We start from the raw sequence: 21827 nt of genomic DNA, 5'->3' as shown, positions 1-21827 counted from the left end.
AGAGTGATAATCTCTGCCAATGAACACACTGCTGTGTTTCTGAGTACCCAATGCAGTTCATGATTTTCATTTAGATGAAGCTTCCTGGAGCTTGAGGAGCTTGCCTCCCCAGCATGATGGATGTGCTACGTGACTAGAATTCATATTTGGAAGATTGGATCTGTCTAGAATCTTAGAAATCATATTCTTAAGTCTTATTTTATGGGGGCAAGTTTTGCACTTGAGACAATAATAATTAGCCCAAGGTTACATGTTGATGGTTGAGCTGTCCCCCACATCCCACTAGAGGAGGGTATGTTATATAGTACCCATAGCTTGCTGTTAATCACCAGCAAAATATTGATGTAAAAATTATATTATTGATTAAAAAATTAGCATCCTCTTCTTTGATAGGAAATCAGCATTTTATTGATAATTATAAATTAAAAATTACAGAAAGTCTTTGTAATTATAACTATTTGAGTAATTCCTCTTTTTTTTGCCTGAGTTATGACCAAGAACATGCTCACTAAGAAGTTGTTTGGTGCCCATAGCATATACTGTCTTCTGAAATCTGCTGAAGCAACTCCTCCTAGTCTCTGTCACTGAAATGATATGACTTAAGGTGAAAGAAATAAGTGAATGTTTCTATAGCAAATGGTAATGCTAAAAATAGTGTTTGAAATCAAAACAAGATGAAGTATAATTTTTTTTCTTTGTTTCCATGGAAAAATCAGCATGTGGGAATTATGTATCCATTGTACTTATAAGGCTTTAGGTAGATTTGGAGACTTCCCCAAAAGAAATGGGATGGTATCTGATGCTATGATAACTCTAACAGATGTTTACCATTTTATTGTTCCCTTTATAATCTCTTCCAATTCTTTTTTTTTTTATTTATAGGGGGGATTAATGTTTTACAGTCATCTCTTCCAATCCTAAATACCTGGAAGTAATTTACTTCATAAGTATATTAAAGCTTTCTTGATTCTATTTTAGTATTAAGTTGTCTGATGTCTGATCTATGATTTTGTACAAGATTATGGAGGGTGGGGATAACCCATACTAAGTTGTAAAGTAGGTGAAGATCGTTTTCTGACCCACTAATAGTTCTCTTGTAGCTCAAATGCTTTAAATGTTCTCGCCTGCCTTATCAAGCCGCATTTTATCCTACTCTACCACTCTCATTTAAATGTACCCATTACATAAACCTTAGATAATAAATTGACATGATAGTAAACTAATACCTTAATGACAAGTATTAACCTAATGCTTTCCTGACTATTCTAAAGAAACAGCCCTATAAAATGTATATATAGGGAGTCGGGGCAGTAGCTCAGTGGGTTAAGCGCACGTGACAAAGCGCAAGGACCTGCGTAAGGATCCCGGTTAGAGCGCTGACTCCCCACCTTCAGGGAGTCCCTTCACAGGCGGTGAAGCGGGTCTGCAGGTGTCTGTCTTTCTCTCCCCCTCTCTGTCTTTCCCTCCTCTCTCCATTTCTCTCTGTCCTATCCAACAACAATGACATCAGTAACAACAACAATAATAACTACAACAACCAAAAAAAAGCCCAAGGGCAACAAAAGGGAATGAAGTTTAAAAAAAAAAAAAAGCTAAAAAAAAAAGTACATATACTGGCAAAACACACAAGGCAAGAGAAAGGAAGTGGAGGTGTGGGTTGCAGGAGGGGACAGAGGGCTTCTAGGAAAGAACACTGGTTGTGCAAAATACTTTCATGCCTGAAGCACCAAGGTCAAAGTTTCAATCCCCAACACCTCTGTACACCAGAGCTGAGCAGTGCTCTGGTAATAAATTAATTTAATTAAAAATAAAAAGATTCTACACATGAAAGTAATTATCACTAAGAGAAAACATTTACTAAATAGGAGAAAAATGCCTGTACAACATATATCTAACAAGAGGCTTATAGCCAAGATACATAAAAAAACTTAAAAAAAAAAACAAAACTCTACAACAGGAGCAGGGCATTGGTGCACCCAGTTGAGTACACATAACACCATGCTCAATGACCTGAGTTTGAGTCCCACTCCCCACCTGCAGGGGGGATGCTTCACAAGTGGTGAAGCAGATCTGCAGGTGTCTATTCTTCTCTCTCCCTCTCTGCCTCCCACTCCCCCCTCTCAATTTTTTTCTATCCTAATAAAACTAGAAAGGAAAATGAAAGGAAGGAAGGAAGGAAGGAAGGAAGGAAGGAAGGAAGGAAGGAAGGAAGGAAAAATGACCACCCAGAACGGTGGATTTGTTTGCTGACACTGAGCACCAACAGTAACCCTAATGGCAAAAGGAGAAAGAAAAAAAAAAAACTTAACAAAATGACCCTATCAAATTGTGGGGAGAAGAGACCAAAGAAAACACATAGGTGGCAAACAGGCATATTTTGAAATGCTCTTCACAGGGCTAGCAAAGAAACTCACTTGGGTAGTAAGCTGCTTTGTCATGTGTGCAGGCCAGGTTTTAGCCCAGCCTCCACTGAATTGGAAAAAGCTACAGAGTCTCTTTCACTCTCTTTCTATGCCTCTTTGTGTCTGTCTTTCCTATTTATTTATTTTATTTATTTATTTATTTATTTATTTAATTTTATTTTGCTTCCAGGGTTATTGCTGGGGCTGGGTGCCACCACTATGACTCCACGGCTCCTGGTGACCATTTCTCACTCTCCCCTCTTTTTGTTTTAATATTGGATAGAGCAGAGAGAAATTGAGAGGAGAGGGAAAGAAAGACACATGCAGCAGCTTGAACCTGGATCCTTGTGCAAGTCCTTGTACTTAATACTATGTGTGCTTAACTGGGTGCACCACTGTCTGGCTCCCTGTGTCTGTCTTTCTATCTCTGAAAAAGATGGAAAAAAAGTTACCCCAAAGCAGTGAAATCCTGGTAATGACAAAAGGGAAAAAAATCATCACTTTTTATGTGAGGAATGAGAGTCTAATGAGATACTACCTCATACCTGTGAGAATAGACTGTAGTGAAAAAGTCAAAAATAACAAGTTCTTGTGAAAGTGTGGAGAGAGAAAAAAGGTCTTTGTAGGCAGTTGAAGGGAATGTAAATTATGTAAATCAGCAAACTTCCCATGGTAACCAGTGTGAAGATTTATCAAAATATTAATAATAAGTCTGCTCTAAGATCCAGCAATTCTACTCCTAGGTATCTATCTTATGGACACAAAAGCATTACCTCTCTCCCCCCCTTAAAAAAAAAAAATATATATATATATATATATTCATTGTAGTACTATTTACAACAGCCAAAATATGGGAACAATACAAGTGCCCAGTGATGGAGGAGAGGATAAAGAGGTTGTGGTACATGAACAACAGAGTACTTACTATTCAGTTATTAGAAAACATTAGATCTTGCCTTTTGCTGTGTGGACAGAGTTGAAGTGAGTTGTGCTAAGTGAAATATGCCAGAAGCAGAAAGAAAATACTGATGATCATATCTAGGATATAAATATATAAAATAAAGGAACCGGTCATGCCACACAGCAGGGTCTAGGTGATGGCTCTGCAGTAGAGTACCCATTTCACAGGCTTGAGGCTCTGGGTTCTAGGACCAGTATTACATGACAGCAGCAAGGAGACCTCTGTGGATGGTGGAGTGATACATTGTGCTGGCTCATTCATTCACACAAACTCTCCCTCCCATCTCACCTCTATCTCTCTCTTTCTAAAAATAGAAAAATGTCAAGCCAGGAGGTGGCTTTGTGGTGATGTACATGTGTGATACACTGGGTTTGATCTCAGCACCACATTAAAAATAATAATAACAAGCAAATACTTAAGACTTCAAATGCAGAGCAGAGTTATTGGGGGGAGAGGTTTTGAGGGGAAACAGGACCAGTAAGTGGTAGAGGGACATTGACATTTTGGTGGTGGGCATAGTATAGTCACACATATAGTGAGAGAGTATGAAATTGTACCCCTAAAAACAGATAATTTTTTTTATTTGTTTGTATGTTTGGTTGGTTGGTTGTTTTGCCTCCAGGGTTATCTCTGGGGCTCAGTGCCTGCACCAGGAATCCACTGCTCCTGGCAGCCATCTTTTCCATTGTTGTTGTTGTCAGATAGGGGAAAGAGAAATTGAGAGAGGCAGGTAAGCTAGAGAGGGGGAGAGAAAGATATCAGCAGACCTTCTTCACCCCTTGCGTGGCTACCACCCTGCAGGTGGGGAGCTGGGGGTTCAAACTAGGATCCTTAAGCTGTTCCTTGCACTTTGTACTATGTATATTTAATCATATGTGCTACCACCCGGCCCCCTATATACAGTCTTTTAGGGAGAGTCCTTAAGCAAATAAAAATGGAATTACCTTATGATCTAGTAGTACCATTCTTAATAATTCATCCAAAGGACATGCAAACACTAATTCGAAGGGGCATGGTACCTCTATGTTCATAGCTGTATTATTCACAATAGCCAAAGTGTGAAAGCAGCCTAAAGGCCCATGGACAGATGACTGGACAGAGAAGCTATGGGGTATATATACCATGGAATACTGCTCTGCAATAAAAAAAGACTACATTGTGTCATTAGGGACAAAATGGACTTCATACATGTGTGCTTAACTGGGTGTGACACCTCCCAGCCCCCAAGAACATTCCTAAAATAGACTCCATAGTTTTCTTCCACCCTAAGGTCCCTACTTTCATCTGCTCTATTCTTACTTTGTGATTCCTGTTCATTAAGCATTTTGTCCTGCTTTCCATCTTACTGCATTTCAGCCACCAAATTGCAGATGCTGCTATTATTTCATCCTGACTTCCCTGGGCAGAGGACCTCACCAGTGCTTCCTGGAACCTCACCTCTCCAAAGCCCTACCAAATTAGGGAAAGACAGAAACAGGCTGGGGTGTATGGTTTGACCGGCAAACACCTGTGTCCATCAGAGAAGCAGTTAAAGAAGCCAGAAATCCCATCTTCTGAACCCCAGAAATAATTTTGGTCCATACTCCCAGAGGGGTAAGCAACAGAGGAAGTAAACCAGAGGGCTCTATGCCCCCAGTGCCACCAGGACCCAAGTGTTTGTCATCAGGAATCTTGTTTTTATACCATCAATGAAAGGGAAATGAATCTGGAAAACACCAAAGGAAGCCAGGTACTGTTTTGCTTATCTAATAGAGAAAAGGATAAAAGGAAAATAACTAGCAATAGGTGTAGGAGTGAACTATAAAGGAAGTAAGGGCATGACCACTGGAAAAATAGGTTAAAAAAATATATATACACAGATATAGTTAGATTTAGAATCAGCCTGTATCAGTGACCTTGGGAGAACTATTGCAGTTTTAAATGGAGGGGATGGGACACAGAATTCTGGTGGTGGAAACTGTATGGAAATTATACCCCTATTACCTTACAATTTTGCAAATCAACATTAAATTACTAATAAAAAAGAAGCTGAACACACATGAAAACCAATAAATAAATAAATAAAGTACTAAGGTCTTATGTTGACTGTGAAAGGGGTTTTAATAAGCAACCTAAATGATGTAGTGTTTTTCATGCCTATGGTATTTAAATATAAAAACAAAAATAAAGGTTTTATTTAATTAAAAATTAACTACATCAAAACAATATAAAATATAGTAGTATGATCATCAAAATGCTGCATATTTATAAGTTTACTCTTTAATACTATCAAGAGTGAGCTTTTTAATATTATTCCATCAGGTGAGCTATTTCACCAATCCCCATATTTATGTTTTTTATTAAAGAGGAAAGAGTACAAGTAGTATGTGTCAGTAAAAGTAGTACTATTTGAGTTCTATCAACATTAAATCAGTCTCTGAACAGAAAAGGTTAGATTCAAGAGATTTCAGATAAAGTAACATCACTAAACTTATCATTCTATAGTACACACAGCAGCCAAAGGCAAAAACAAATAAATAAAATGGCCATTAAGTTGATTGCAGTACTTTAATGTTTTAAACGAAACTTACTGAAAATACAATTTTTTAAAAAAATCTTACATTTTCAACAGATATCACATTACCTACCTTTCTAAAAATAGTAGAGTAAGCACAATTGTAGAAAATGTGGGTTAATTAGTGGTAGAATGCTACAGATTTAAAGCCCTGGCACACTCCTATGAGCTGCTGCTTTAATGTTTTGGATTATGGCCTGGAATTTATGTCAGGTTGCATCCAAAATGGAATATTGGTTTCCAGGCCAGTATTTGTAAACTGTGCCTATGCTGGTACAATTTCTCCAGCCATGAAAGTACAAATTACAAAGAAAAATTTAGCCAACCAATTATTTGAGATACCATGAAAGGAAAGGAAACCAGTTTTGTAAAAACACTTTTTCCTCTTTTTTATAAGCTTCTTTATTTACTCCGGATAGTTTGTATTACAGTGTTCAATAGTGAAGTAAGCAGATTTTACACTCACTATTACTGTATGAATAGAAAGAGCCATATACATTTTTGTTTTGTATAATTCATCTTATACCACCGCAATATGACATGTGAGAACAGAGATTCAAAGGCTTGGAGTTAATAAATACATTTAACATTGTGAAGCATTCAAAAGATAAATGCAATCATATAGCAAAAAAAAAAAAATCAGTTTGTAGCTTTGACCTTTCCCAATGAAGTGAAGAGTCTTTTCGAGTATCAGAAATCTCTATAGCAAAGATTCCTATGAGAGAAAACAGTGCTGATTAATACTTTCACTTAATGATTTCAATCTGTATAATGTATTCTACCATTATTGTAATTGACAATACCAAGCCCCTTACCCCTGATTCAATGAAGAAAAACAGATATATAATGCATTTTTATTCATTTTTCACAAACTGTGATACCATACAATGGAGTAATTGGCCTCACACACACATGCAATTCCAGTGTTCCAGGGCCATCCTTTATATTCTTTTTATTTCATATTTGCTGGAGGGGGTGGATCAGAGAGGAGACATACCATAGCAGTGCTCCACTATCTATGGAGAATCCACTGGTGCTATTCATAGAGGTGCTTTGTGGTGCTGGGACTCATGCTTGGATCCTGGCACATGGCAAGGCATGCACTCTACCAGGTGAACTACCTCCCAAACCCCATGGAATGATTTTCAACAATAAAAGAAATGAAATATACATTAAAACGTCATACAGTTCAACAATAACAACTACAAAATAATAAAATAATCAAGGTCAGCAAAAAGCTCACTTATATAGTATATTGCTTCGCCAAACTCATGCCCAAGGTTTCAAGCCTGGCCTCTACCACATTAAAGGAAGATTCTGTGTTGTAGCCTCTCTCTCTCTCTCTTCCCCACACCCCTACCCCTACCCCCATCTTTCTCAATGACTGAAAAAGTCATCCTGGTGCAATGAAGCACCTATGATGACAAATAACAATAATAACTCAATTAAAAAGTGGGCAAAGGGGGCTGGGTGGTAACACACAAGTTGAGCACACACATTACCATGCACAAAGACCTAGGTTTAAGCCCCCAGTCCTCACCTGCAAGGGGAAAGCTTCACTAGTGGTGAGGTGCAGGTGGCTCTCTGTCTCTCCCTCTCTATCCCCTTATCTCTCCATTTCTCTCTGTTTCTATAAAAAAAAAAAAGGAAAGAAAATGGTTGCTAGGAGTGCTGTATACAACCTTGCATGCTAAATGGCAAAAGAGCTGAACAGTTTTCTAAAGAAGATATACATATGACCCACAGACATGTAAAAATATGATACACTTCACTCATCATTTGAGAAATGCAAAGCCACGAAGTAATTCCACTTCACACCTGTGAGAATGGCCTATATCAGAAAAATAGGAAATGAAAAGTGTTGGTGAGGATGTGGAGAAAAGGGATCTCTGATAAACTGTTAGTGGGGATGCAACCTGGTGTGGTCCCTATGGAAAACAGTATGGAGAGTCTAAGCAAATAAAAATGGAAACACCTTCTATTCAGCAACACCACTCCTAGACATATATCCAGAGTTCATTAAAACACTAATTTAAAGGAACTTTTGCATTCCTATGTTTGTAGCTGCATTATGCACAATAGCCAAGGAGTAGAAGCAACTTAAATGCCCATTAATGGACAATTAGATAAAGAAGTTACAGGCTACCTACTCAATGTACTTTTACTTTGCAATTTAAAAGGATGATATTATATATTTTGGGACAAAATTAATGGTTTTGGAGATGGTTGTATAAGGTAGGATGTGAAAGACAACTAGTAGATGGTCTCACTCCTATATGAAATATAGATAATTGAAACATGTATACTTCAGAAAAATAAGTAGCAACCTGTTCCTAAGATTTTGAGAGAACTTTGGTATTACTGGGAAGGGTGGGTGCACAAAACTTTAGCAGTGAGTACAGTTGGAGGTATACTCTGTAATTTTATTATCTTATAAATTATTATTAAGTCATGGGGCCAGGTGGTGGTGCACCTGTTTGAGTGCACATTACAGTGTGGCACAAGGACCTGGGTTCAATCCCCCAACCCCCACCTGCAAAGGGAAAGCTTCACAAGTGGTGAAGCAGGGCTGCAGGTGTCCCTCTGTCTTTCTCCTTCTCTGTCACCCCCTTCCCTCTCCATTTCTGGCTGTCTCTATCTAAATAAATAAATAAAGATAATTTTAAAACAATAAATTATTATTAAATCACTAATAACACTTAATTTTATTCAAAAAGGAATGGACTATTGATACATGCAACAACTTGGGTGGGTTTCATGAAAACTATACTAAATGAAAAAAGTCAACCTTAAAATGTATATATTTTACTCATGTAACATTCTCAGAATTATAAAGTCAGAAAAGAAATTTATATTTACCAGAAGAAGAATGGAGAAGAGGAGGACTTGTGATGAAAAGGGGTAACACCAAGGAGGGAATTCCTTGGTACGAATGAAAGAATTCAGTATCTCAATATAGTGGTTGCAAAAAAAAAAAAAATTTAAGTGTACACACACACAGAAATTCATGTAAGAACTAGTGAAAACTGAACAAGACTTACAGTATACATATCAGTTTTCTAGGATGTTGTCGCTGAGGTAGGTAAGAGATAATGTAGGACTGAATGCTTGTACTATTCTTAAAACTGCCTCTGAACCTAGTGGGGTTGTATTATTATATGGAAAACTAGGAAATGTTATGCATGTACAAACTATTGTATTTACTGTCAAATGTAAAATTCCCCAATAAAGAAATTAAAAAAAAAAAAAAAAGAGAGAGAGTCGAGCAGTAGTGCAGTGGGTTAAGCACAGGTGGCGCAAAGCACAAGGACCAGGGTAAGAATCCCGGTTCGAGCCCCCAGTTCCCCACCTGCAGGGGAGTCGCTTCACAGGCAGTGAAGCAGGTCTGCAGGTGTCTATCTTTCTCTCCCCCTCTCTGTCTTCCCCTCCTCTCTCTATTTCTCTCTGTCCTATCCAACAATGAACAGCATCAACAATGGTAATAATAATAACCACAACGAGGCTACAACAACAAGGGCAAAAAAAGGGGGAAAAATGGCCTCCAGGAGTGGTGGATTCATGGTGCAAGCACCGTGCCCAGCAATAACAGTGGAGGAAAAAAAAAAAAAGTCCATCTCTAGAGGTTACATGTATAATTCAAATCATATGGAGCATTAAAAAGCCAAAGCTATAGAGACCAGAAACAGATCAGTGGTTGGGTAACATAAATTTAGTATTGACTTGACTATTGGTTAGAGAATAGGTAACAGTCAAAGGATACCATTTATAGTTAACAGTAAGGGTTGGGTAGTGGTGTACCAGGTAGAATACACACCACATGACACCAAGACACATCATATTTAGAATGGAAAGGATAAAGAAAGGATCCTGAAGACTACAAAGAAAATCAAAGGGTCATCCACAGAAGAAAACCCATAAGATTAGCAGCAGACTTCTCCTCACAAACACTACAGGCCAGAAGAGAATGGCTCATATCCTCCAACATGGCCAAGAAGCCCAGAGGGTCCCAAACAGAATTAACCCAGGCTTAAAGACAACAAGACACATCCTATTTAGAATTGAAAGGAACAAGGATAAAGAAAGGATCCTGAAGGCTGCAAGAGAAAAACAAAGAGTCACCTACAGAGGAAAACCCATAAGATTAGCAGCAGACTTCTCCACAAAAACACTACAGGCCAGAAGAGAATGGCAAGATATCTGTTGATTGCTCAATGAGAAAGGCTTTCAACAAAGACTACTGTATCCTGCTAGACTGTCATTCAGACTAGATGGAGGCATCAAAACTTTCTCAAACTAGCAACAGTTGAAAGAATCAACTATCACCAAGCCTGCCTTGAAAGAAGTTCTGAGAAGTCTCCTATAATCAGTCAGACCACCATAAATAGGCCATATATCAGAACACTCTAAATATCTATAAGAATGGCATTAAAACATCTTCAATCCTTGATACCAATAAATGTCAGTGGCCTGAATGCACCTATTAAAAGACACAGAGTAGAAAGATGGATCAGAAAACACAACCCAACAATATGTTGTCTACAGAAAACCTACCTAACTCAACAAGACAAACACAGGCTCAAAGTGAAAGGATAGAAAACTATTATACAAGCCAGTGTCCCACAAAAAAGGGCAGGAACAGCTATTCTCATATCTGACATGACAGAATTTAAAATAAGTAAAATTTAAAAAGATAGGGATGGAAACTGCTTAATGTTCAGAGGATCAGTCAATGAAGAGGACTTAACAATTATTAACATCTATGCACCCAATAAGAAGCCATCTAAATACATCAAGCATCTACTGAAAGAGCTACAGCAATATATTAACAGCAACACAGTCATAGTAGGGGACTTCAACACCCCAGTCTCTCAACTGGAGGGATCATCCAAGCAGAAAATCGATAAAGACATGAGGGAGCTAAATGAGGAGACAGATAAACTGGAACTATTGCACATTTTCAGAATCATTCATGCCAAGGAACTGGAATACACATTCTACTCAAGTCCACATGAGTCATTCTCAAGGATAGACCATATGTTAGGCCACAAAGACAGCATCAGCAAATTCAAGAGCACTGAAATTATCACAAGCATCTTCTCAGACCACAGTAGAATTAAACTAACACTTAACAATTAATAAAAGATTAGTAAGAGTCCCAAAATGTGGAAGCTCAACAGTATACTCCTGAACAACTGCTGGGACAAAGAGAAAATAAAGGAAGAAATCAAAATGTTTGAAGAGTTCAATGAAAATGAAGACACAAGCTATCAAAAAATTTGGGACACACCTAAGGCAGTACTGAGAGGGAAGTTCATAGCCATACAAGCACACATTAGAAAAAAAGAAAAAAGCACAAAAAAACAGGCTGATTGCACATCTTAAAGACCTAGAAGAAGAACAAAGAAACCCTAAAGCAACCAGAAGGACAGAAATAACTAAAGGTAGGGAAGAATTAATAACATTGAAAATAAGAAAACCATACAAAAAATCAATGAAATTAAATGTTGGTTCTTTGAAAGAGTGAACAGAATCAACAAACCTTTAGCCAAACTCACAAAACAAAAAAGGGAGAAGACCCAAATAGATCGGATCGTAAATGAAAGAGCAGACATCGCAGAATTTCAACATATTATGCAAGGCTTTTATGAACAACTATATACCAACAAGCTAGAGAACCTGGAAGAAATGGACGATTTCCTAGATACCTAATAACTCCCAAAATTAAGTAAAGAGGAAGTACATAACATTAACAGGCCCATCACAGCTAATGAAATTGTAACAGTTATCAAAAACCTCCCCAAAAATAAAAGTCCTGGACCAGATGGTTTCACAAATTAATTCTACAAAACCTTCAAAGAAGAACTAACACCTCTACTTTTCAAAGTCTTCCAGAAGATTGAAGACACAGGAATACTCACTTACAACTTCTATGAAACCAACATCACTCTGATACCAAAAGCAGACAGGGACACAACCAAAAAAGAAAACTACAGACCAATATCTCTGATGAACATAGATGCTAAAATATTGAACAAAATCCTAGCCAACCGGATACAGCAGTATATTCAAAAGATTCAAGAGTCTGTCTCTGTCTACCACTGTGACGCTAGCCCGGCCGGCTGGCGCCACCGAAACTTTAACAACACAAACCTACAAACAACATCATACTCAATGGTAAAAAACTAGAAGCATTTCCCCTCAGATCAGGCACTAGACAGGGCTGCCCACTATCACCATTACTATTCAACATAGTGTTGGAAGTTCTTGCCATAGCAATTAGGCAGGAGCAAGGAATTAAAGGGATACAGATTGGAAGAGAAGAAGTCAAACTCTCCCTATTTGCAGATGACATGATAGTATACATAGAAAAAACTAAGGAATCCAGCAAGAAGCCTTTGGAAGTCATCAGGAAATATAGTAAGCTGTCAGGCTACAAAATTAACATTCAAAAGTCAGTGGCATTCCTCTATGCAAACACAAAGCTAGAAGAAATTGAAATACAGAAATCAATTCCTTTTACTATAGCAACAAAAACAATAAAATACCTAGGAATAAGCCTAACCAAAGAAGTGAAAGACTTGTATACAGAAAATTATGAGTCACTACTCAAGGAAATTGAAAAGGACACAAAGAAGTGAAAAGATATTCCATGTTCATGGGTTGGAAGAATTAACATCATCAAAATGAATATACTACCCAGATCCATATACAAATGTAATGCTATCCCCATCAAGATCCCAACCATATTTTTAGGAGAATAGAATAAATGCTACAAATGTTTATCTGGAACCAGAAAAGACCTAGAATTGCCAAAACCATCTTGAGAAAAAGAACAGAACTGGAGGCATCAGACTCTCAGATCTCAAATTGTATTATAGAACCATTGTAATCAAAACTGTTTGGTACTGGAACATAACTAGACACACTGACCAGTGGAATAGAATTTAGAGCCTGGAAGTAAGCCCCTACACCTATGGACATCTAATCTTTGAAGAAGTGGCCCAGACTATTCAATGGGGAAAGCGGAGTCTCCTCAACAAATGGTGTTGGAAAAAATGGGTTGAAACATCCAGAAGAATGAAACTGAAGATTCGACTTCCGGAGGCGGAGCTACGAGCAGCAGATCGCTTTCTCTCCTCTCCTCTCCTCTCCCGGATCAACTAGGAATACCAAAGGAGACCACCCAGACCGAAACAAGACAGGACTAGAATGACCACAGAAACCCAGTAAATCACCCGTGAGTACAAACACGCGTGGCTGGTGACAGAGAGGAGAGAGGGGCCTAAGGAGAGATTAAGTGACTGCTAACAGTTCGACAGTCTGTCAGTGGAGACACCACCACCAGTCTGCTCCACCAACAAGGGGACAGCTGAAGGGAGGAAAGGACTCCCCAGAGACTCACCAAGTACAACTCTGAGTCTCCATTGCTACTACCCTCAGAATCTAGAGCAGCAACAGGGAGGGACACCAGGGCACAGAGATCTAACCGGGAAACTCAGGAGAAGACCTATACCTCGGTGGCATAGCTGAAGGGCTGTGAAAGTCTCTTTGCATAACCGCTGGATTATCTCTGCCACACCCTGCTTTATCTCTTGGTCAGGAGTCATTGATTAAGCCAAGAAGCCTATTGATAGTTTAAAAGCCCTCAGGCTACCATAGCCTACAGGAGGAAAAAAAAAAGGCTTTTACACCACTGAACTCCAACTCAGGGATTGAAAAAACTGTTAACTTATATAAAATGGTTAAAACAACAAGAAAAAATAATGGAGACTCGAACCAGGACAAGAGTCCAGCTAAAAGTCCTCCAGAGGGCGAAGCACAAAACAACGAGTTCAACATCCAAACATTAGCTAAGGAAATAATAACAGGAGTGAGTAAAGAATTTGAAAAAATTATAATCAGAAATGCAGGAACAACAAATGAGAATATGGAAGAAAATTCTAATAATCTCATGGTTATTAGAGAGCTGAAAGCTGAAATTGCTGAGCTAAGAAGGCAACTAGCTGAACAAGCTAAAACAGTATCAGAGCAGGGCAACAAAATAGATGAACTCCAGAAAGCAGTAGTGGGCAGAGAGAATAGAATCAATGAGGCTGAAGACAGAATTAGCAAGATTGAGGATGAATTAGAGACAACTAAAGAAGAAGTAAGAGATCTCAAAAAGAGATTAAGAGATGCTGAAAACAACAACAGAGTCCTATGGGATGACTTCAAAAGAAACAATATACGCATTATTGGCTTACCAGAGGAAGAAAGAGAAGGGGAGGAAGAAAGCGTTCTCCAGGCCATAATAGCTGAAAATTTCTCTAGTCTAGACAACACCAAAGACATAAAGATTCAAGAAGCCCAGAGGGTCCCAAACAGAATTAACCCAGACCTAAAGACACCAAGACATGTCATACTTAGATTGGAAAGGAATAAGGATAAAGAAAGGATCCTCAAGGCTGCAAGAGAAAAACAAAGAGTCACCTACAAAGGAAAACCCATAAGATTAGCAGCAGACTTCTCCATACAAACACTACAGGCCAGAAGAGAATGGCAAGATATCTATCGAGTGCTCAATGAGAAAGGCTTTCAGCCAAGAATACTATATCCTGCTAGATTGTCATTCAGACTAGATGGAAGCATCAAAACCTTCTCAGACAAGCAACAGTTGAAGGAAGCAACCATCACCAAGCCTGCCTTGAAAGAAGTTCTGAAATGTTTCCTATAAACAACCAGACCACCACAAATAGAACATATATCAAAACACTCTAAAACTCTACAAGAATGGCGTTAAAATATCTTCAATCTTTGATATCAATAAATGTGAATGGCCTGAATTCACCTATTAAAAGACACAGAGTAGGAAGATGGATCAGAAAACACAACCCAACAATATGTTGTCTACAGGAAACTCACCTAACTCAACAAGACAAACACAGACTTAAAGTGAAAGGATGGAAAACTATCATTCAAGCCAATGGCCCACAAAAAAGGGCAGGAACAGCTATTCTCATATCTGACATGATAGACTTTAAAATACATAAGATTAAAAAAGATAGGAATGGACACTACTTAATGCTCAGAGGATCAGTCAATCAAGAGGACTTAACAATTATTAATATCTATGCACCCAATGAGAAGCCATCTAAATACATCAAACTTCTACTGAAAGAGCTACAGCAATATATTAACAGTAACACAATCATAGTAGGGGACTTCAACACCCCACTATCTCAACTTGACAGATCATCCAGGAAGAAAATCAGTAAAGACACAAGGGAGCTAAATGAAGAGATAGATAAACTAGAACTACTGGACATTTTCAGAGTCATTCATCCCAAGAAACTGGAATACACATTTTACTCAAATCCATATGGATCATTCTCAAGGACAGACCATATGTTAGGCCACAAAGACAGCATCAGCCTATTCAAGAGCACTGAAATCATCCCAAGCATCTTCTCAGACCACAGTGGAATTAAACTAACACTTAACAATCAACAAAAGATTAGTAACAGTGCCAAAATGTGGAAGCTCAACAGTACACTTCTTAACAACTTGTGGGTCAAAGAGGAAATCAAGGAAGAAATCAAAATGTTTCGAGAGTTCAATGAAAATGATGACACAAGCTATCAAAATATTTGGGACACAGCTAAAGCAGTCCTAAGAGGGAAGTTCATAGCTATACAAGCACACATTAGGAAACAAGAAAAGGCACAAATAAACAGCCTGATTGCACATCTTAAAGACCTAGAAGAAGAACAACAAAGGAACCCTAAAGCAACCAGAAGGACAGAAATTACTAAAGTTAGGGCAGAAATAAATAACATTGAGAATAGGAAAACCATACAAAAGATCAATGAAAGTAAATGTTGGTTCTTCGAAAGAGTAAACAAAATTGACAAACCTTTAGCCAGACTCACAAAACAAAAAAGGGAGAAGACCCAAATAAATCAGATAGTAAATGAAAGAGGAGATATCACAACAGACACTGCAGAAATTCAACATATCATGCGAGGCTTCTGTGAACAACTATATGCCACCAAGTTAGAGAACCTGGAAGAAATGAATGATTTCCTAGATACCTACCAACTTCCAAAACTAAGTAAAGAGGAAGTGGACAACATGAACAGGCCCATCACAGCTAATGAAATTGAAACAGTTATCAAAAATCTTCCCAAAAATAAAAGTCCTGGACCAGATGGTTTTACAAATGAATTCTACAAAACTTTCAAAGAAGAACTAATACCTCTACTTTTAAAAGTCTTCCAGAAGATTGAAGACACTGGAATATTCCCTGCAAGCTTCTATGAAGCCAACATCACCCTGATACCAAAAGCAGAGAGGGACACAACCAAAAAAGAAAACTACAGACCAATATCTCTGATGAACATAGATGCGAAAATATTGAACAAAATTCTAGCCAACCGGATACAGCAGTATATCAAAAAGATTGTTCATCATGACCAAGTGGGGTTTATCCCAGGCATGCAAGGTTGGTTTAATGTATGTAAATCAATCAATGTGATCCACCACATCAACAAAAGTAAGACCAAAAACCACATGGTCATATCAATAGATGCAGAAAAAGCCTTTGACAAAATACAACATCTCTTTATGATCAAAACACTACAAAAAATGGGAATAGATGGAAAATTCCTGAAGATAGTGGAGTCTATATATAGCAAACCTACAGCCAACATCATACTCAATGGTGAAAAACTGGAAGCATTTCCACTCAGATCAGGTACTAGACAGGGCTGCCCACTATCACCATTACTATTCAACATAGTGTTGGAAGTTCTTGCCATAGCAATCAGGCAGGAGCAAGGAATTAAAGGAATACAGATTGGAAGAGAAGAAGTCAAACTCTCCTTATTTGCAGATGACATGATAGTATACATGGAAAAACATAAGGAATCCAGCAAGAAGCTTTTGGAAATCATCAGGCAATACAGTAAGGTGTCAGGCTATAAAATTAACATTCAAAAGTCAGTGGCATTCCTCTATGCAAACACTAAGTTAGAAGAAATTGAAATCCAGAAATCAGTTCCTTTTTCTATAGCAACAAAAACAATAAAATATCTAGGAATAAACCTAACCAAAGAAGTGAAAGACTTGTATACTGAAAATTATGAGTCACTACTCAAAGAAATTGAAAAAGACACAAAGAAGTGGAAAGATATTCCATGCTCATGGGTTGGAAGAATTAACATCATCAAAATGAATATATTACCCAGAGCCATCTACAAATTTAATGCTATCCCCATCAAGATCCCAAGCACATTTTTTAGGAGAATAGAACAAATTCTACAAATGTTTATCTGGAACCAGAAAAGACCTAGAATTGCCAAAACAATCTTGAGAAAAAAGAACAGAACCGGAGGCATCACACTGCCAGATCTCAAACTGTATTATAGGGCCATTGTCATCAAAACTGCTTGGTACTGGAACATGAACAGACACACTGACCAGTGGAATAGAATTGAGACCCTAGAAATGAGGCCCCACACCTATGGACATCTAATCTTTGACAAAGGGGCCCAGACTATTACATGGGGAAAGCAGAGTCTCTTCAACAAATGGTGTTGGAAACAATGGGTTGAAACATGCAGAAGAATGAAGCTGAATCACTGTATTTCACCAAATACAAAAGTAAATTCCAAGTGGATCAAGGACTTGGATGTTAGACCAGAAACTATCAGATACTTAGAGGAAAATATTGGAAGAACTTTTTTCCGCATAAATTTTAAAGACATTTTCAATGAAACGAATCCAATTACAAGGAAGACTAAGGCAAGTATAAACCTATGGGACTACATCAAATTAAAAAGCTTCTTCACAGCAAAAGAAACCACTACCCAAATCAAGAGACCCCTCACAGAATGGGAGAAGATCTTTACATGCCATACATCAGATAAGAGTTTAATAACCAACATATATAAGGAGCTTACCAGACTCAACAACAGGACAACAAATAACCCCATCCAAAAATGGGGGGAGGAATTGGACAGAATATTCACCACAGAAGAGATCCAAAAGGCCTAGAAACACATGAAAAAATGCTCCAAGTCTCTGATTGTCAAAGAAATGCAAATCAAGACAACAATGAGATATCACTTCACTCCTGTGAGAATGTCATACATCAGAAAAGGTAACAGCAGCAAATGCTGGAGAGGATGTGGGGTCAAAGGAACCCTCCTGCACTGCTGGTGGGAATGTCAATTGGTCCAACCTCTGTGGAGAACAGTCTGGAGAACTCTCAGAAGGCTAGAAATGGACCTACCCTATGACCCTGCAATTCCCCTCCTGGGGATATATCCTAAGGAACCCAACACATCCATCCAAAAAGATCTGTGTACACATATGTTCTTGGCAGCACAATTTGTAATAGCCAAAACCTGAAGCAACCCAGGTGTCCAACAACAGATGAGTGGCTGAGCAAGTTGTGGTATATATACACAATGGAATACTACTCAATGTAAAAAATGGTGACTTCACCGTTTTCAGCCGATCTTGGATGGACCTTGAAAAAATCATGTTGAGTGAAATAAGTCAGAAACAGAAGGATGAATATGGGATGATCTCACTCTCAGGCCGAAGTTGAAAAACAAGATTAGAAAAGAAAACACAAGTCGAACCTGAAATGGAATTGGAGTATTACACCAAAGTAAAAGACTCTGGGGTGGGTGGGTGGGTGGGGAGAATACAGGTCCATGAAAAATGATGAATGAAATAGTGGGGGTTGTATTGCTAAATGGGAATCTGGGAAATGGTATGCATGTAAAAAAAAAAAAAAAAAGAAGTAGAAACGCAAAGCAGAAATTGACTGAGTTTGGAGTATGGCACCAAAGTAAGAAAGCAGAAGTATACTAGAGTTTGCAGTGAGTACCTCCCTAATACTACCTTTCCACTTTTCCAAGATTTGGGTCCGTGATTGCTCAACAATTTGTTTGGCTTTGTATATTAACTCTCTTTTCAGTCACCAGGTTCCAGGTGTCATCAGGATGCCGGCCAGACTTCCCTGGATTGAAGACACCACCAATGTGTCCTGGAGCTCAGCTTCCCCAGAGACCCCTACTAGGGAAAGAGAGAGGCAGACTGGGAGTATGGACCGACCAGTCAACGCCCATGTTCAGCGGGGAAGCATTACAGAAGCCAGACCTTCTACCTTATGCAACCCTCAATGACCCTGGGTCCATGCTCCCAGAGGGATAGAGAATGGGAAAGCTATCGGGGGAGGGGGTGGGATATGGAGATTGGGCGGTGGGAAAATAAATAAATAAAAAAATAATAATAATACTCGCATGGAAATATGGTAGTTTTGGGGTCCTGCCTAACTCAAACACATCTGTACAATATCCCAACAGGCAAAACACATGCTTTAGGTTTTTCCCCTTCAGCAAGGGCTATAGACATTAAAAAGTATGTTGCAATCAGAAATAAACTTTGTATTTTTAATTCATTGCCTGCACTCCGTGTAGTTACAAAAAAAAAAAAAAAAGAATGAAACTGAACCACTGTATTTCACCAAACACAAAAGTAAATTCCAAGTGGGTCAAGGACTTGGATGTTAGAACAGAAACTGTCGCATACTTAGAGAAAAATATTGGCAGAAATCTTTTCCGCATAAATTTTAAAGACATCTGCAATGAAACGAATCCAATTACAAAGAAGACTAAGGCAAGTATAAACCTATGGGACTACATCAAATTAAAAAGCTTCTTCACAGCAAAAGAAACCACTACCCAAACCAAGAGACCCCTCACAGAATGGGAGAAGATCTTTACTTGCCATACATCAGACAAGAGGCTAATAACCAAAATATATAAAGAGTTCTCCAAACTCAACAACAAGACAAGAAATAACCCCATCCAAAAATGGGGGGAGAACATGGACAGAATATTCACCAGAAATCCAAAAGGCAGAGAAACACATGAAAAAATGCTCCAAGTCTTTGATTGTCAGAGAAATGCAAATAAAGACAACAACGAGATACCACTTCACTCCTGTGAGAATGTCATACATCAGAAAAGGTAACAGCAGCAAATGCTGGAGAGGGTGTGGGGTCAAAGGAACCCTCCTACACTGCTGGTGGGAATGTCAGTTGGTCCAACCTCTGTGGAGAACAGTCTGGAGAACTCTCAGAAGGCTAGACATGGACCTACCCTATGATCCTGTAATTCCTCTCCTGGGGATATATCCTAAGGAACCCAACACATCCATCCAAAAAGATCTGTGCACACATATGTTCTTGGCAGCACAATTTGTAATAGCCAAAACCTGAAGCAACCCAGGTGTCCAACAACAGATGAGTGGCTGAGCAACTTGTGGTCTATATACACAATGGAATACTACTCAGCTGTAAAAAATGGTGACTTCACCGTTTTCAGCCAATCTTGGATGGACCTTGAAAAATTCATGTTAAGTGAAATAAGTCAGAAACAGAAGGATGAATATGGGATGATCTCACTCTCGGGCAGAAGTTGAAAAACAAGATCAGAAGAGAAAACACATGCAGAACCTGAACTGGAATTGGCAGACTGCACCAAAGTAAAACACTCTGGGCTTTGTGGGGGGAGAAGGGGAGAACAGAGGTCTAAAAAGATGATAAAGGACCTAGTGGGGGTTGTATTGTTATATGGAAAACTGGCAAATGTTATGCATGTATAAACTATTGTACTTACTGTAGAATGTAAAACATTAATTCCCCAGTAAAGAAATTTTTAAAAAATTGAATGAGTGAATTAATAGAAAAGAAAAGACAAAAGCAAGGATTAACCCAACTAAGAAATATAGTAAAGGACTGGAAATACTAGTTCTGCTAGTAGTTTTTATTGCTTGAGGCACCAAAGGTCCCGGGTTCGGTCCCCAGCATCACCATAAGCAAGAGCTGAGCAGTGCTCTGGTGTTATCATAACATAATAAGAAAAAATGTTGAAACCAAAATTAACAATCATATCAAAAGCATGGTACATGCTGTACACCTGAAACCTATACAAAGTTGTAATTCAATGTTAATTTAATTAAAAAATTAATGAATGGTAATAAACTCAACTCAGAAACTAGGGCGGGAATTAAAAACAAGATAACTTAATCATACAAGGAATTAAATAAATAAATCCAGAGATTAATAAGATTAAAATAAAGATTTTACAAAAATGTAGGCCGGGGGCCAGTTACTGGAGCATCAGGTTAAGTGACTAAGCACACATGTTACTGTGTGCAAAGGCCCAGGCTGAGCCCCTGCTCCCCACCTGCACGGGGGTGCTTCACAAGTAGTGAATCGGATCTGCAGGTGTCTGTATTTCTTTTTCTTTTCTTTTCTTTCTTTCTTTCTTTCTTTTTTTTTTTTTTTTTTTTTTTTTTGCCTCTAGGGTTATCTCTGAGGCTCAGCGCCCGCACTAGGAATCCACTACTCCTGAAGGTCACTTTTTCCCATTTTGTTGCCCTGTTGTTGCCCTTGTTATTATTGTTATTGTTGCCATTGCTGTTATTGTTGGATAGGACAGAGAGAAATCCAGAGAGAAGGGGAAGACATAGAGTTGGGGGGAAAGACACCTGCAGACTTGCTTCATAGCCTGCAAGCAACCCCCCTGCAGATGGGGAGCCGGCGCCTTGAACCAAGATCCTTAATGCCGGTCCCTGTGCTTCGTGCCATATGCGCTTAAACCGCTGCACTACCACCCAGCCCCCTTCTCCTTTTCTATCTTTCCCTCCTCTCTCAGCTTCTCTCTGTCCTATCAAATAAAATAGAAAGAAAAAAGAAAAGGAAAAAATGGCCACCGGGATTGGTGCACGTATCCTTAGCAACATCCCTGGTGGCAATTAACAAATATATAGTATAAGTTGAATCAACAGAAAAAAACAAAATGGGAGATAATGTGATAATAGGCTAATCTTCCAAACCTATGCAAAATTCATT

At 38.5% G+C, this 21827-nt stretch overlaps 1 protein-coding gene across 4 annotated transcripts in view; it reads right to left on the bottom strand.

Annotated features, from left to right (window-relative positions):
• Positions 1 to 5896: 5896 nt before the first annotated feature.
• Positions 5897 to 21827, bottom strand: part of TSGA10 (testis specific 10) — a 129641-nt gene continuing 113710 nt past the window's right edge. For 3 of the 4 annotated variants that reach the window (XM_060187476.1, XM_060187473.1, XM_060187475.1), the window contains one exon: positions 5897 to 6632. In XM_060187476.1, the coding sequence (XP_060043459.1) occupies positions 6608 to 6632 (25 nt within the window). In that variant the 3' untranslated portion in view covers positions 5897 to 6607. Of the gene's footprint in view, positions 6633 to 7457; positions 7548 to 21827 lie in introns of all 4 variants that reach the window. The other variant, XM_060187474.1, reaches the window with a different exon arrangement.

Source organism: Erinaceus europaeus, chromosome 3, assembly GCF_950295315.1.
Source record: "Erinaceus europaeus chromosome 3, mEriEur2.1, whole genome shotgun sequence".
NCBI classification, from domain to species: Eukaryota; Metazoa; Chordata; class Mammalia; order Eulipotyphla; family Erinaceidae; genus Erinaceus; species Erinaceus europaeus.
This window is presented reverse-complemented; position numbering and strand designations above follow the sequence as displayed.